Source organism: Lepidochelys kempii, chromosome 24 (assembly GCF_965140285.1).
Source record: "Lepidochelys kempii isolate rLepKem1 chromosome 24, rLepKem1.hap1, whole genome shotgun sequence".
NCBI classification, from domain to species: domain Eukaryota; kingdom Metazoa; phylum Chordata; order Testudines; family Cheloniidae; genus Lepidochelys; species Lepidochelys kempii.
The window spans coordinates 15,582,653-15,599,288 of record NC_136403.1 but is presented as its reverse complement, the minus strand read 5'-3'; the positions used below and the strand labels follow the sequence as shown (position 1 = coordinate 15,599,288).

The window sequence follows — 16,636 nt, the reverse complement described above, 5'->3', positions numbered from 1 at the left end:
ATATCTCAGTCCAGACCTACGATCAGACAGTAAGGGGCGATCACGCCCTGGGCATGGCAGTGGGGTGGAATATATGTTCACACCTCTAACTGCAGTGCCCTCCACCCGGTCCTTCTCCGGCCCTGCGCCTATGTCCTCCCATATGAGCAGAGATAGAATCACAGCCAGGGTCTGCAGAATTCAGTATTTGTTTCTTGATCATTTCAACAGACAAGATCAATGTTCATTTTCCGGCATTTTTTTTTTTCAATTCTTATCCTTGGAAATTTTCACCCTTTTTTCCTGATTTTTATCGATTTCCTTGGGAGGAGCTGAGAACAGCGGGGTCGGCCAAGAATGACTTCATGGCAGCAGCAGGGTTGAGATACTAAAAGCTGATGCTTTCTAACCCTTAAACACAAATGTCGCCGGTGCACGTATGCAAAGTCAATATCCTGAAATCAAACGCCGAGACGTTCTCAAGCGGCGTTCTTCTTCCTCTGTAAATGTCGGTTCGTATCAAGGGAGATATTTTTCCACCCCTTGAAATCGACATTTACCGATAAAAATGTCTCTCGGCCAAGCCTAGATATAAGGGTGTTTGGCAGAACTCCTTGTTTATTTTTTTTTAAATTTCATCAGAAAATTTTACAGTGATTCTCTTTAAGAGTTTTTTACAATGTCTTTCTCTCTGTAAGCATGCAGGCACATGACCTTGCGGGGCGGTTAGTCGGTGGTTTTAGTTGAAGGCAGTCGATCTTGGGGCTCAAGAAGCTACAGCTTTATAACTCTTTACAACACCCATTGTCAACATCACATGGCAAAATACACAAAGGACACAACCGTCAAGCAACAAATCAGACCCACCTGTTCCATTTCTAACAGGCCTCGTCCAAAAGTCCGGATTGCCGGATTTTGACTCAAAGAAATTCGTCATCAGCATTTTTCTTCCTTTGCCTGGCTGTAAACTTTGATTGTCACCAATGAGGAAATACTTTCTCGTCTGTTTGAGTGTGAACAGTGAAACTGGCCTTAAAACCCTGTTGTTGGAAGCAGCTTACAGAGGGTGTGAAAGGAGTAGATAAAACTTTACCGACATTTACCAGTAAAAATCTAATCCTTCCCTGATTAGCTCTAAGCTGCTTTCCACGGCCGGGGTTTCCAAGTGGAATCTCTGCTCCCGTTCACATTCACCAATTGCTAGCAGTTACTGATCTCCAAATATTAATTTTTTTGTCAGCCTGTCGCCTTTTTCCACCCCAGTGAAATCTCTGCTGTGAATTTGGAAACGACTGAAATTTTAGAAAGGCTACATGTGGATGATTTCAGAGATGGATCAAAATGTAAAAGCAAGAATTTGGGGTGATATTTTCCACATCATTTCAAAAACTAGCATCTAAGGAAGGAAAAAACCCTCTGTCTACTCAGTCCCTGATTTACCCTGGCTATCCGCCCATCTCTTTCCCTGGCCTGCCCCGTTTGAGTCACCCCCCTGCCCACCCCTTCCGTCTCTGACATTGCAGATGTCAGCGGCTGAGCGGCCTCAGCCCGCTGGAGCCTGGTGAGGGTCAGTGATGAAGCAACTTTGGGCAGGGAGCGTTTTATAGCACTGCAGCCCGACACCCCAGAAACCGAGCATGAGTTCCCACAGCTGATGTGATCAGAACCGACTCCTCTGCTCTAATTGGTCGTCTCCCCGCTCCTCCCAGCACTAGGAATAGAACCCAGGAGTCCTGACCCCCCTTCCCTGCTCTGACCCACTAGACCCCACTCCCCGCCCTGAGCTGGGGAGAGAATCCAGGAGCCCTGATCCCCCTTCCCTTCTCTGACCCACTAGACCCCACTCCCCGCCCTGAGCTGGGGAGAGAATCCAGGAGCCCTGATCCCCCTTCCCTTCTCTGACCCACTAGACCCCACTCCCCTCCCTGAGCTGGGGAGAGAACCCAGGAGCCCTGACCCCCCTTCCCTGCTCTGACCCACTAGACCCCACTCCCCTCCCTGAGCTGGGGAGAGAACCCAGGAGTCCTGCCTGTCTTTGACACTCACCCCAGGGGAGTGGGGGGAATGAGGGGTGTTGTTGAGGGGCCAGAAATCACCAGATGGAAGGCTTGGAGGACAGGCCCTTTAATCTCCATGGAAGAAGTGGGGTTCAGCCGGGGGCCCCGGGGAGAAGAGAGGAGGGCAGAGGGGGTCTGTGGGGGGGGCAATCGCTGCGATGGGGGGTTGTGAGAGCCCAGAGTGACATATACACACAGCAAGGCTCATCCCCTCCAGCAGAGGGCAGTCGGACAGATGGACACACACACAAGTTCACACCCCCACGACGCTGCAGGCTCCGTCCAGCCCTCCCAGCTCCCAGCTCCATCCCTAGGGGGCAGCGTGGGCCTCACACTCGGCTGTAGGAGGATCCCGGGGTGAGCAGTGTTACCGCACCTGGGGATGGAGGGGGCAGAGGAGAGAAATGGGCTCAGGACCGTGATCGAACCAATGGAAGCACCATCCGCTGGTCCCCAGCTGCTCCGTCCCAGAAGTGGCTTCATCATCTCAGTGGTGGGCAAGCCATCCCCATCTGATGTTATGTGCGGCTGTTCCCCAGCTGCCCCACCCCAGAGGTGGTTGCATCTCAGCCCACAGAGCCCTAGGTGCGCTCACCAGTTCCAAGATACAGGAAGAAGGACAGCCAACCCAGGCCGTAGGACCAACTGTAGGAGAGCATTCCTGACATGAAAATCTGGCAATCAGCATTGGTGAACACGGCCAGCGCGATCATGGCACAGACACCTAGCGCCAAAGGGAACAGCATGGACACCCCTCAGTGTGGCCCACGCACAGTCCCAGGGTCCCTGCCCCGTCCCACCACCGGGGGAGCTGTCAGAGCCCAGGGCAGGATCCCAGGGGAGAGGGGCCTCTCCCCAGGGCTGGCTGGGAGCAATCCACAGTATCCCTAGAGCTGTGGGACCCAGGGGCAGGGAATGGCCAGCGAGGAGGGGGCCCTGTGGGGGCGTTACCTGCGCTGAAGCTGCCCACGGTGGAGACCAGGATCAGGGACACAGAGCGAAAGTGGGAGCAAAAGAAGGAGGCGATGAGAGCGAAGAAGGAGAGAAACCCGGCAAACATGGCCAGGATCATGAAAAACCTGATGGTGTGGAAGAAACCTGTGGGACGGGGAAGGGGTTAAATCAGTAACTGTACAGAACCCAGGAGTCCTGACTCCCAGCTCTCTAACCCACTAGACCCCACTCCCCTGCCCCCTCCCAGAGCTGGGGAGAGAACCTGACTCCAAGCCCCCTCTGCTCTAACCCACTAGACCCAACTCCTCTGTCTCCCGCTACCCGCCCCCCCAGGTGGGGAAAGAACCCAGGAGTCCTGGTTACCACTCCCCACTGCTCTAACCCACTAGACCCCACTCCCCTGCCCCCTCCCAGAGCTGGGGAGAGAACCTGACTCCAAGCCCCCTGTGCTCTAATCCACTAGACCCCACTCCCCTTCTCCTGCCACCCCCCAAGCTGGGGAAAGAACCCAGGAGTCCTGGTTACCACCCCCCACTACTCTAACACACTAGACCGCACTCCCCTGTCTCCCCTCCAACCCCCAAGGTGGGGAAAGAACCCAGGAGTCCTAGTTACCACTCCCCTCTGCGCTAACCCATTAGACCCCACTCCCCTGTCTCCCCCCACCCCCCAAGCTGGGAAAAGAACGCAGGAGTCCTGGTTACCACCCCACACTGCTCTAACCCACTAGACCCCACTCTCCTCCCACAGCTGGGGAGAAAACGCAGGAGTCCTGGTTCCCAGCCTCCACCCCGCTCTAACCATTAGACCCCACTCCCCTCCCAGAGCTGGGGACAGGACCCACAGCTTCCTTACCTGGTACTCTGATTGGATGCAAGATGCAAATCTGCTGCACACAGATCTTCCACAGCCCCAAATGCCTCCCCTCTGCGTCAGTAACCGTCACCCAGTTGTCTGAGACCAGGGCCACCACCAGCAGCACCAGACTGAGCAGAGCCAGGATGACGCTTGCGATCCGGAAAAGCACCATCACTGGGGGGGTCCCTGGGGCCTGAGCCTCAGGGGGGAGGGAGCTGCTGGAAAGCCAGGTGGGAAATAGGGATGGTCACAGACCAGCCTCTCTGTCCCAGGTAGGCGAGAAGGCGAGGGACCAACAAGAGAGCAAGAGAGGGAGGAAATGAAAGATGTGGGGTGGGGGGCATGACCCCAGTGGTCCCTTCGCACTGGCCGGGGAGGAGGGCAGGGTACGAATAAGCGGCTGCAGTGAAGGGAGACCTGGGATGGAAAGAAAGCGAGATCTAGGCTTGCCAGTTTGGCCGAGACGTATTCCTGGAGGTTTCATCACATGACACAATAGTTCATTAAAGGTTCGTTATCCCTGGAGACACCGGGACAGTCCCGGAGTCGGGGGGGGGCGACCTTAGCGAGATCCCACCCAGTCCACGGACGGAGAGAACCTGCAATTAGCCTGATTCAGCCTCAAAACGGTTTTCTGACGCAGAGCTAAGGCTGCCTGGGGGCAGGATCTTGGGCCCTTCCCGAAAGCCAAGATCAACCAACCTCTGCAGACCAGAAAATACAGCACTTAGGTCCACGCCTGTGTGCCACCTTCACGCTGTCTTTTTGTGCCATGCCCCCTTCACCCATAACCCAACCTCCCCCCTCACCTGTGCCATGTATTTAACAGGAGCTGCCTGCCCCCTCCTACAGTCAGGTAGCCCAGTCTCTCTCAATGACTGGTCCCTGAGATCTCCCTGACACAGTCTAGGAAGGCAACAAGCCGGTCCCTGGTAGCAAAAAGGTTTTAGAAGCTGTGAAACTCAGCCCGGCGGCTACATTTCACAGCTCTTTCAACGCCTTCCCCTCACGTGCCCAACACCATCTAACTCGCCTCTCACTTCCCCTTCTTTAAACTCACAGACTAGGCTCCTCTCCTGCCCCACAGCTGCCAATCCCCATGGCAGGATAAGCCAACGCCCTGCTATGGACACACACTACGCAATGCAAAGCGTTCGGTTTCCATCCGCTGTCGATCGACGTCGATTTCTCCGTACCCACCAGGGCACTGCATACCTTGAAATAGCACCCAGGAACCCCCGGGTTCAGTGCGGTTATGATGGGTTTTATACAATGCATGCCACATGAGATATTGTTTAAAAAGTCTTGCTCTGTTGAACATTAATACCCTGTTGGATCGTACGTGCTAGCCTTGTATGGGGAGCTATGAAGTTTTGCTACGTGTGTGTTATTGAAATAAGTTGTGACGTTGGGAGCCTACAGCTGGCCTTTCAGTGGCAACAAAGGAGCAGCAATCACTGGCCAGACAGGCGATCAAGAAGAATCCACACTCCTCAGAGGGGACACATATGCAGTGGGGGGCTGCCTGACCCCTATGTCATAGCAAGGATCTTTCTAGCAGCTGGAGGGAAGGATAAATGAGGGTCGGTGACATCACCACTTGGTGTCTCCTCTCCCCCATCTCAACACTTGGAAGATCATCTGGAAAACAAAGACTTGGAACTGAGGAGATTGGTCCCAGGCTGAGAGGGAATCCAGCCTGTGTATCAAGAACTGTGAGCTGCCTGTAACATCTATTAGGGTGAGAAAGTGCTTGATCCAAATCTTGCTTAGTCTGTAGAATTTAGAAGGCGAATTTATTTTTATTTCTACATAACCAACTCTGACCTCTAGGCCTGCTACTTCTGATCACTTAAAATCCAGGTCTCTGTAGTTAATAAATCTGTTTTATATTTTACCTAAAACAGTGTGTTTTGGTGGAACTGCTCGGGGAATCTTAGCTCAGGTTAACAAGGGCTGCTGCACGTCCCCTACCCTTTGACAAAGTGGTAAACTGATTAGTGAGCTTTCACTGTCCAAGGTAGTCATGAGCTGTGTCAGACAGTATATTCTGGGGTGCAAGGCTTGGGGCTGGGGTGAATGGCTGGTGCCTCTCTCTGTGTGATTCATGAGTGGCTCAGGGAGCCTTCGTGCAATTTAACTGCGTGTGGGGCTCCATCTGCTGGTGGCTGAGTGATCACAGTGCCTGGAAGGGATTGCTGCTTGTGACTGGCACAGCTTTGTGAAAGACAGCCCAGGCTGGAGAGTTAAGTGGGCACAGTTCCCGGTTGTACCCTGAGGATCACGTCACACCCATCGAACCGTGGACCGACATTTCCATCTATGATGATCAAAATTGACCAATAGACAAAGTAAGAGGAAAGCTGCCCCGGGCACAATTGGAGTTTGATTTCAAGGTATTTGCTGGATGTATGTTGACATGCAAAGCTGCAAGTTTGAGTTTTAAGGGTGGGGAAGTTTCACTTTTTGAATCGCAGAATCTACTGTCATAAGAACATAACAGCTGCCATCCCGGGGCAGACCAATGGTCCATCTAGCCCAGTATCCTGTCTCCAACAATGACCAGCATGAGGGCTTCCAGGGTGTGTGTACAGAACAGGGTAATTTTGGAGAGATCCACCCCTACTTCCTCTCCCAGCTTCTGGCAGTCAGAGATTTAGAGGCTCCATCCCTGACCATCTTAGCTAATAGCCATCAATAGAGCTATCCTCCAGGAACTTATCCAGTTCTTTTTTTTAACTCAGTTACACTTTACAACGTCCCCTGGCAATGAGTTCCACAGGTTAACAGAGCCTTGCTGTGTGAAAAAGTACTTCCTCTTGTTTATACTGACCCTGCTGCCTGTTCATTTCACAGGGTGACCCCTGCTTTTTTCTATTGTGGGAAAGGGTAAATAACGCTTCTCTAGTCACTTACTCCACCCCCTTCCTGATTTTATAGCCCTCAATCATATCTCCCCTCAGTCGCCTCTTTTCTAAGCTGAACCACCCTAATCTTTTTAGTTTCAAGTAGACAAGTTTCTTCTTGTCTGCAAACTGTTCCAGACTCCTGCGCATCTTTGTTGCCCTTGTCTGAACCTTTCCCAGATCCACTGTCTCCTTTCTGAGATGGGGTGACAAGAACTGGAAGTATATAGTGGAACTGACATTAAATAATTACTGTCCAACCCTCCCCTATTGTCTGATCCCACTCCTGCTATAACTTCCCACAACTATGAACATTTAAGTAAATAAAAAGTTGGGGGAAAAGGCTTAAACCCCATAATTGTGTGCAACGGGGAACATTTAAATTTATGAAAGCAGGGAGAAATGCTTAAAAATAAACATTGATAGTGTCTATCAAAAGTATTAAAAAAATACAAATCGAATTCTGCCAATATTGGACATACTGGGTCTCTCAAGGTATGTGTTCCCCTCTTTCCTTGGATCACATGCGTGGGGGGTGGGGGCAGTGAGAGGGGCCCATATACACCCCCAGATTACCCCAGACCACCCCAGATCACAACCACAGCTCTGTCAAGATGCTCCGTCTAATCCCTCCACCCTGCAATGCAGCTGGGCTGCATACCGATAATTCCCCATGGCTACTGATAGCCCCAGGGGCAAAGATAAGGCTGTCTGGGCATTTACCTTCCCTCTGCATTTGCTGGCTTGCAGAGGACTGAGTTTGGCTGAACTTGATGCTCTGCAAGGGCACGAGATACCCCTGGGCATCCTTAACCCTGCATTAACCAACGTTTTTTCCATTCAATATGAAAAGATCTCAAAGAGGCTGGCAGAAGTGCCCATCAAGCCGACTGAATCATTGCAAGGAGCTCACTGAGCACCTGCCACCTGCCAGGAGCGAGGCCAAAAGCAAATCCGGCAAATCCCTGCTCTCTGAAGCCGCTGACGATCCTGCATGGCCATCTTCGGGGTGAGGATGTATGAGTTTTAGACTGGAAGCAGAGTCATGAAACAGAGCCAGGTACAGCTTAACAAGGAGAAAGGTTAAGGGGTGACTTGATCCCAGTCTACCAGCACCAACATAGGGAACAAATGTTTAATAATGGGGCTCTTCAATGCAGCAGACAAAGGATTAGCAAGAGCCAATGACTGGAAGTTGAAGCAAGACCAATTCGGACTGGAAATAAGGCATCAACTTTTAACAGGGAGGGTACAACCACTGGAACAATTTACCAAGACTCATGGTGGATTCTCTATTGCTGACAATTTCTAAATCAAGATGGGATATTTTTCTAAAAGATTTCCTCCAGGAATTATTTTGGGGGCAGTTCTCAGGTCTGTGTTATCTAGGAGGCCTGATTAGATGATCACAATGGTCCTTTGGCCTCTATCATACAGATGGGTAAACTGAGGCACATAGTTGGGTAGTGACTTGGCCTGGTCACCCAGAAGGCATGTGGCAGTTGGGAATATGGGCCAGGTTTTCCAAGCTCCAATCTGCTGTTCTCTCCACAAGGCCACATGGCCACTATGTGATTGCTAAGCACTGGGTTGCCAGGTGTCCAGTTTTCAACCGAACACCAGGTTGAAAAGGGACCCTCCCCAGCTCTCCGCAGCCTGGGGTAAAATGAGTGAGTGAGTGAAGGTGGGGGAGAGCAAGCAACGGAGGGAGGGAGGGACTGGGGCAGGACCTCAGAGAAGGGGCAGGGCAAGGGTGTTCGGTTTTGTTCCGTCAGAAAGTTGGCAACCCTACCGGTGGCTGCACTGCCTGCTTCTTGGCAGTGGAATGGGGTGAATGGCCATGCTTTGAACCACCTGCAACGTCATTGCCCACAGGGCTGGAAAGAGAAATCTCTGACCAGGTCTGTGCCCCAGAAACAGGGCAGTTTTATTATATGATGGTTACAGGAACTTTAAGCTTGTGAGAAAGGCTGGTGTATTCCTCTCCTTCCCCCATCCCCTGCTCTATGTAGCCCCCTTCCCACCACCATCTCCAGCTCCCTCTCCCCTTCATATCCCCATTAAGCCATCAGATCTTTAGAAGTCAAATATGCACAAAAAACCCATTGGGAGAATCTCTGAACTTGAAGAAGTTGGTTGGGGAGGGGCAGGGGCTGTATCTCAGCAAATTAGTGCCAATGACCCCACATATAAATCATTAACTCTCCTCCACGAAGAACAGCAAATTGCCAAGGCAATTGGAGAGAGCATGGGGATTTTAGAGTACTTAGAAGGAGTGGCCTGGAAACAGAAAGTGGCTGTTAACTTTAGCAGAGTTGGCACCTTGCTATAATACATAGATAGAGTGGGAGTGTCTGGGGATAGAGAGATGATAGCTAGATAAGATAGATAGAGGGGAGTGTAAGGGGATGGCTAGATAGAGGTGTATAGATAGCTGGGTGTGGATGGGGACAGACAGACTGTTGTATTCCCCATGCAGTCAGGGGGCTCTGCTTAAATTAGCCCTCACCTGTCCTCTGCATCACCTCCGCCCTTGAAGGGCTAATTCCAGCCCAGCTCAGTTTCCTTGCTGACTCCACGAGACAGGTGGGTGCCCCGCAGGAAGGTGTCCATTATGTGCACGCAGACCCTGCTCTCCCCATCCTAAGTATTATTTTCTTCTCACAGCCCACAATCCCCACCCCATCAGCCAGCTCCAACATTGCTGAGTGATGCTGAGCAAGAGAAACTGCCTGATCATTGAACCCAGGAGTCCTGACACCCAGCTGCCTTCTGCTCTAATCCACTAAACCCCACGCCCCTCCCAGTGCTGGGGATTCAAACTGGGTGCCCTGACTCCCAGCTCCCCCTGCATTAAACCCAATAAACATATTCCAGCCAGGCTGGCATTCTAGATCTGAAAACGCAAAGAGACAGAGAATTCACCGCCGCTCTGGGGAGTGTACCTGATTCTAACTGGAATGAGCCTGGCTTGGGCTTCCAGCTGCTGGATCTTGTTTCTGCTGTTCTCCACGAGATTCAAGAGCTCTTGACGATCCGGGGTTTCCTGCCCAGGAAGGTCCTTATCCACGCTGCTTAAGTTCCTCTAGCTCATCTCTTTGACCTGCTCAGCAGATGGAGCTCTGTCAGGTCTGTTTCTCTCAGGCCCTTTCTGCTGCTCTTTGCCCCCTCTGCAGCTGTTCAACGTCCTTTTAAAGACACGTGCACCAGAGCTGGATGCAGCCTCCCAGCATCACTCTCACCGGTGCCTTATATAGAGGTGAAAAACCCCTCCCCACCTCTACTGAGGACTCCCCTGTTTACATGTCCAAGGATCTCCTTGGGCCCTTTTTAACCCCAACGCACTTTGAGCTGCTAGGCAGTGACTAGTTATGTGGAAACAGCAGCTCTTACCTGGTCCAGGGGCCTGGTCTGATCCCACTTCTCACACTAACCAAGGCAGTTCTGGCAGATAAAGACACACTCATACCATTCTGGAGCTGCAGCCCAGACTCACATCAGTGCTCAGGGAGGAAAAGGAGCCAGGAGACAACAAATCTTCTGTTCAGATGAGGGGAAAGTCCAGTGATAAGAAGGTTAGAGCAGGTCTGGGAGCCAGGACTCCTGGGTTCTGTCCCTGCCTCTGGGAAGGGAGTGGCGTCTAGTGGTTAGAGAAGAGAGGGTTGGGAGTCAGGACTCCTGGGTTCTCTCATTGGCTCTGGGAGGGGAGTGGGGTCTAGTGGTTAGAGTGGGGGGGGGGGCGCTGGAAGCCAGGACTCCTGGGTTCTGTCCCTGGCTCTGTTCACAGTTTATACCACTGGAGCCTTCCACTTTCTTTTCAGACCACAACAGCGAAACTTCCTCTTTCGCTGGAAAACAGGAAGCCGATTGGTGCCTGTTCTCATTCACCCCTTCACCACTGGAAACTCCCCAGCCACAGGCCAAATGGGCCTGCTGGGTCAGAGTTGGAAGGACCACGACACCCGTGGCTCTGAGACCCCGGTGAAGGTCCTGTTCTAGCTTTGGCCAGCTGGGATCTCAAAGCATCAGGCAAGCCACCCAGCCCTCGGAGCAAGAAGAGGGTCTCTTAAGTGGTAGAACCAAGAATAGACTCCAGGAGTCCTGACTCCACTCCCCTGTCAGAGATGGGGATAGAACCCAGGACTCCCAGCTCCCCCACTCCCCTCTCCTCGATGTGGTGAGAACCCAGGAATCCTAGTTCCCAGCCCCTCCCACTCTAACCCACTAGACCCCACTCACTTCCTAGAAATAAGGATAAAACCCAGGAGTCCTGACTGCCAGGCCCCCTGCTCCAACCCACTAGCCCCCACTCCTCTCCCACAGCTGGGGAAAGAACCCAGGAGTCCTGACTTCTAGTCACTCTAACTACTGGACCTCATTGCCACCTACATAGCAAGTGTGTGGCCTTTACGAGCCAGGAAGGCTTTGTCACAGTTTCTTTCCCTCTTTGGAGCCACCTGCCACTCACGTGCCTGGGAATATTGCCACAGCCAGCGAGGAATATAGTTCCTCGTTAGCTGCCTGCTCTGACTAACCCAAGGGTTGGTGCTTGTAGAGTATAACCCCCAGGTTCTTTAAGGGGCACTTGTATTAGTGGATTTTAGGGGCTGATGGGCCTTGCATACCCCCTTCTCCAGGGCCTGTAGCGACTGGCATTCAGGAGCTGCTGCCCGAACCCTCGGGCCTGAATGCCAGGTTTCCCAGAACACTGGCTTCCTCCAGAGCAGGACAGAGCTACCTTCAAAGCTGACCTTTTGGGGCTTGAGACACTCTGTACCCCAAAGCAACACCATGGAAACCCCATTTTTGCCATGGTGATATAATGATGATGTGTTGTGTACAAAGTCTACCTTGTGAGGTATCATTTTAAAAGGCTTGATCCGTTGACCATTAATACCCTGTTGGATTGGATGTGCTGTCATTGCGTGGGGAGCTGTGATGTTTTGTTACATGTGTGTTACTGAAATACGTTGTGAGGTTGGGAACCCCCACAACCAGCCTTTCAGGTACAACAATGGAGCAGCCAGAAGTGCTGATGGCCCATTAAAGGAACCGTATACAGGGGAGACTTCTCAGAGGGAGCACGTAGACCAGTGGTTCTCAAACTTCTTTACTGGTGACCCCTTTCACATAGCAAGCCTTTGAGTGCGACCCCCTTTATAAATTAAAAACACTTTTTTATATATTTAACACCATTATAAATGCTGGAGGCAAAGTGGGGTTGGGGTGGCAGTTGACAGCTCACGACCCCTCATCTAACAACCTCACGACTCCCTGAGGGGTCCCAACCCCCAGTTTGAGAACACCTGACATAGACAATGGAGGCTGCTTGACTCACATGATAGCAAAAGAGCGTTTCAGCAAGCTGGAGAAGCTATAAGAGGGGGAAGTGACATCACTGCTTGGCCTTACTCCTCCCACAATCCAACACCTGGAAACATGTCTGGAGAACAAAGACTGAATGAGGCAGGTGGTCCCAGGCTGGGAAGGAGAATCCCAGCTCGTGTACTAAGGAACACCACCACCACCATCAGGGTGAGACACAACTTGACTCTGTTATACCAATAAAATAAAAACCAGCAGGATCTTATTAAAGGGGAAAAGGCAAAATGCCACATTTATTGTGAATACAGAAAGAATCATAGTAAGCAGTTAGTTATAGCTATAATACTCCATTCAATTTCAAATTTATTCACACATTCATTCATACACACACAGAGGTTCTGCAAGGTTGTTATCATAGTTACCAGCCTTAGAGTTGCTCATGCCAAGCCACTGGCCAGGTGGCCTGGACATGAGGAGGGAGCAGGGCCTTGTCAGATGCTCATCTGATGCTCCTGGAAGTTGGTTTGCAGAATCAGACCCCAAAGTTCTCACTTTCTAAAGTCCATTTTTATAGGAATTTATTCCTATGCCAGTCTGTGGGAATTGCTTCATCATGCTGCTGCTGAATCAATCAGCAGATGGCACATTCCTGACGGCTCCAAGCTGCCAGATGTTATCTTGTTCTTTGGTTCCCCCATCCTTGAGGCTGTTGGGTGGGTTGCAGTCTGCCCTCCGGCGGTCCTCTGGTTATTTCCACTTGACGCCTTCTTCAGCCGATGGACACTGGATTCTTAGGCTGGAACCTCCCTGATCATTCAGTTATTATCCACACCAAGCATCCATCCACATACATCCTCTATCTCTATTTTAATCACAATTGTTAACAAAGCGAGATAAATGCAACAAAAGGGCGGGGAGTCTCTGGGTGCTGTTTCTGTTGTTACAGAGTATTGCTTTGAGTCTTTCTGTGTGAGTAGTTGTTGTTACAAAGGATTGCGTTGAGAACAGACTCTGTCTTAGAATGTACTAACATAATTAGCAGCTTGCAAGTTTCACACAGAGTCAGAGAAACAGTACCAAAAACCAAGAGACCTCTTAATTAGTAATACCCTGGAATTTAAACTATGGGAAATCAAAGTCATTTGTGATTTTAATACAGAACTTCTTTAATATGACCCAACAACTCAAATCCTGTCTAGTTTGTAGAACTCAGATTGAGATTTCACTTTTTGTTTCTCAGCTAACCAACTTTGATCTTTACGCTCACTACTTATAATCACTTAAAATCCACATTTCTGTAATTAATAAATCTGTTTTATATTTTACCTAAAACAGTGAGTTTTGCTTGAAGTACTTGGGAAATCCGATCAGGAGCAAGAGCTGGTTCATTGTCCTCTCCACATTGAGGGAGGGGTAATAAATTTACACTGCCCAGACTTCTGACCGGAGCAGGATGGTACATCCCTGGGGTCCTAGGTGGAGAGCTGAGGGGAATTGGCCGGAGCATCTATATTGTTGATTCATTAATGGGTGGGAGACCTTTCATTTAACTCTGTTGGGTGTGTCCCTGCCTGGGGATGGCTGTGTAAGTGCAGGACCTGACAGAGGTTTGCAGTTTGTCACAGCATCACAGTATGAGAGGGAACCCAGGTTGCTTAAGCCAGAGAGCTCAGCGGTACCCCAGTTCCAGGTTGTACCCCAGGAAACCCATGACAGGGCTTTTTAGGTGGTCTCGGTGGTCCTGGTTTTCCCCTGTTTAGGGGCAATCACAGCACCGGGGCAGGGGCCGGGCTCTGGAATGGGCTGAAATGCTCCGTGAGGGCATGGGAGAGATGCACAAAAATGTCAGTGATTTCAAGGCTTCGCAGACTCGAGTACTTCAGTACCAACCCGCCGCACTTGTATCTCACTAGCTTGGCTGAGGGCCTGGAGTTCCTCGGCTCTCAGCTGTGCCCGCGGTTGGCGTAGGTAGGAATCCTCTTCTCTCTCCCTACTGCCCGGGATGTGTTTAGCTAGGGACCGTGGAATCAGATGGCTCCTATTCTCTCAGGGGTTATTTACAGTGCTTAACCACAGCTGATTAGTGAGGACAGTCTCAGCTGTAAAGGGGCCTGTAGCTGATTGATTCCAGAGTGAGGTTCGCACAACAGGGCCCTGATCTCTTGCTGTGTGTCTGGGCAGCACCTGGCATAGCAGGACCTGGATCCTTAATCCTGCTAGTATCCAGTGGTGGGGAGTCCCATGGGTTAATTATTTGCTGAGTGGCAAATCTGTTTCCTTTGATCCGCCTTTAGCATGTTGTGTAAACACCAGCTGCTTTTCTGCTCCAGACTCCAGCTCTCCAAACCTCTTAGGGAAGGAGGTTTTTTACAGTTTTCTTATTTTTCTGCACATTGGCCTCTAGCAGCCTTTAGATCCATTCTTGGAAATTAGGAAGTGCCGTTTGGTTTTCGCGTCACACAACCAGCAGATTGGCTGCCCCTGCACCATTAGCCCTGACGCCGGGCAGAGTCACCGGGTGACTGGGGAGGAATCAAATACCCCTGGACGTTAGGGACGCCCAAACCCACAGAGAGAAATGCGGAGCTGGGAGCCAGGATTCTTGGGTTCTATCCCTAACTTTGAAGGGAGTGGGGCCTAGTGGATTGGAGGAGGAGCGGGGCTGGGGGACAGGACTCCTGGATTCTATCCCAGCTTGGGGAGGGGAGAGAAGAGGAGAGGAGAGGCGTCAAGTGGCTGGGGTGGGGGCCTAGGGAGGCAGGACTCCTGAGTTTTATCAGTGTGCACAACACCCCCTAGTGGGCAAGACAAGGAACACTCCCATTCACCCTTCCAGCCCCTGTTGTTTTAGGTCTTGGTTTACTTCCATCTGCAAAGTCTCCAGCTGCTTCATGTCTTGTTTTACTTCTTCTCGGCCGGCTGTAATTTCTGCAATGTCTTCGTTATTTGCTCCATCTTGGCGCCACAGGAATCCCAGCTCGCAATTTTCTCTCCTTGGAAAGTGGATCCCCTGCTCACATCAACTTTACTCCTTTTTGACCAGACTGGTTCACCAATATTCAGGGTCTAGAGGATCCTGTCCATGCACAAGGGCCTGTTTCCCCGAATACAGCAGCAATCAAAGAGCTGGAGAAAGTTTCTTTGCTTGCAATCCCAAGCCCCCTTCCAGCCAGCACTGTGCCCAATAGCTCTCTCTCTCTCTCTCTCTCTCTCTGTGTTGGCCTTTCTGAGGGCCGCATTCCCAGTGCTTGTTCTGAATGCCTCCTTGGCTTTCTGCTGCTGCTCGCCACAGACACACCCCTTCCATCAAAGAGTACCCAGTGAAACTCCTCTGCCCAGGTATGCCCTTGTTCTGAATGGTGGCTGCAATGGTTTCATCTACCTGGTTCTATCATCATTATCAAGTTCCTATTATGCCTCTGGTGTTTAGGGCAATGATGAAGCTCCTCCACTCCTGTATGTGTCTGGCAAGTCTTTCAATGGTTCCCCAGCTCTGCCCCAGGTTTTTCAGCGGGCTTCCATAGCCCTTCACCATGTTGTTTTTGGGCAGCCTCATTTTCGCTTGCCTTCTGGTGTCCATCTTATTGTTGCTCTGGTGATGGAATCAAGTTCCATCCAAAGCACATGACCAATCCATCTCCAACACCTCCTGGAAATGATGGTGCTCAGATCCTCTTGGCTGCACAGTGTCAATCAGCGGCGTATTATCGCCTAGCCCGACAAGGCCTAGGCCTAGGGTGGCAAATTTGCAGGGGCAGCAAATTTATAACAACAGCCAGAGGTGCCAACTTCCCCCAGCGCCGGTGGGTGCTCGTGGCCCCTGCCCCTGCCCCAACTCCACCCCTTCCCCACCCCCATTCCAACCCCTTCCCCAAAGTCCCCACCCCAACTCCACCCCCTCCCTGCCCCTGTTGGTCCCCTTCCCAAATCCCCGCCCCGGCCCCGCCTCCTCCCCTGAGCACGCGGCGTTTCCCCCTCAACCCCTCTCCCTCCCAGCTGCACGAAGCTGTTTCATGCACAAGCACTCGCAGGGAGTGGGAAGAAGCAGGACCCGGCGACGCACTCAGGGAAGGAGTCAGAGTCAGAGCGGAGGTGAGCTGGGGCAGGGCGGGGAGTTGCCAGTGGGTGCTCTGCATCCACCAGCTTTTCTCAGTGGGTGCTCCATCCCCGGAGCACCCACGGAGTCAGCGTCTATGGACGCCGCGATTTTACCAATCATAGCGCGTATTGAAACCACCAGTGATGGTGCGAATCTTGTAAAATAACTAAAAATAAGTTCATATGGGGGCGGCAATTATTTCCGGGCCTAGGGGCAGCAAAATCATCAATCCGCCAGTAGATCTTGGTTTGAGATTGTTCTGGGCCAAAAGAAAGAGAGGATTTTTCTGAGGCAGGTTGTATGGAATGAAGACAGTTTGGACATGAAATCTGATGACGTTCAACAAGGACCAGGGCAGAGTCCTGCATTTAGGACGGAAGAATCCAATGCACCGCTACAGGCTGGGGACTGACTGGCTAGGCAGCAGTTCTGCAGAAAAGGACCTAGGGGTTACAGAG

At 51.4% G+C, this 16,636-nt stretch overlaps 1 protein-coding gene across 1 annotated transcript; it reads right to left on the bottom strand.

Moving 5' to 3' along the window:
- Window positions 1-2,365: 2,365 nt before the first annotated feature.
- Window positions 2,366-4,020, bottom strand: LOC140902951 (protein NKG7). The gene is made up of 4 exons (XM_073323535.2): window positions 3,846-4,020; window positions 2,988-3,134; window positions 2,632-2,760; window positions 2,366-2,412 (listed from the first exon to the last, which is right to left on the bottom strand). Exons 1-4 carry the CDS (start codon window positions 4,018-4,020, stop codon window positions 2,366-2,368), a joined length of 498 nt encoding a protein of 165 aa, XP_073179636.2.
- Window positions 4,021-16,636: the final 12,616 nt, after the last annotated feature.

Coding starts and splice junctions, on each gene's coding strand:
- LOC140902951 (XM_073323535.2), bottom strand. CDS start 4,020: ATGGTGCTTTTCCGGATCGCAAGCGTCATCCTGGCTCTGCTCAGTCTG. Junction 3,135..3,845: donor GCATCCAATCAGAGTACCAG/GTAAGGAAGCTG, acceptor CCCGTCCCACAG/GTTTCTTCCACACCATCAGG. Junction 2,761..2,987: donor CGTGGGCAGCTTCAGCGCAG/GTAACGCCCCCA, acceptor CTTTGGCGCTAG/GTGTCTGTGCCATGATCGCG.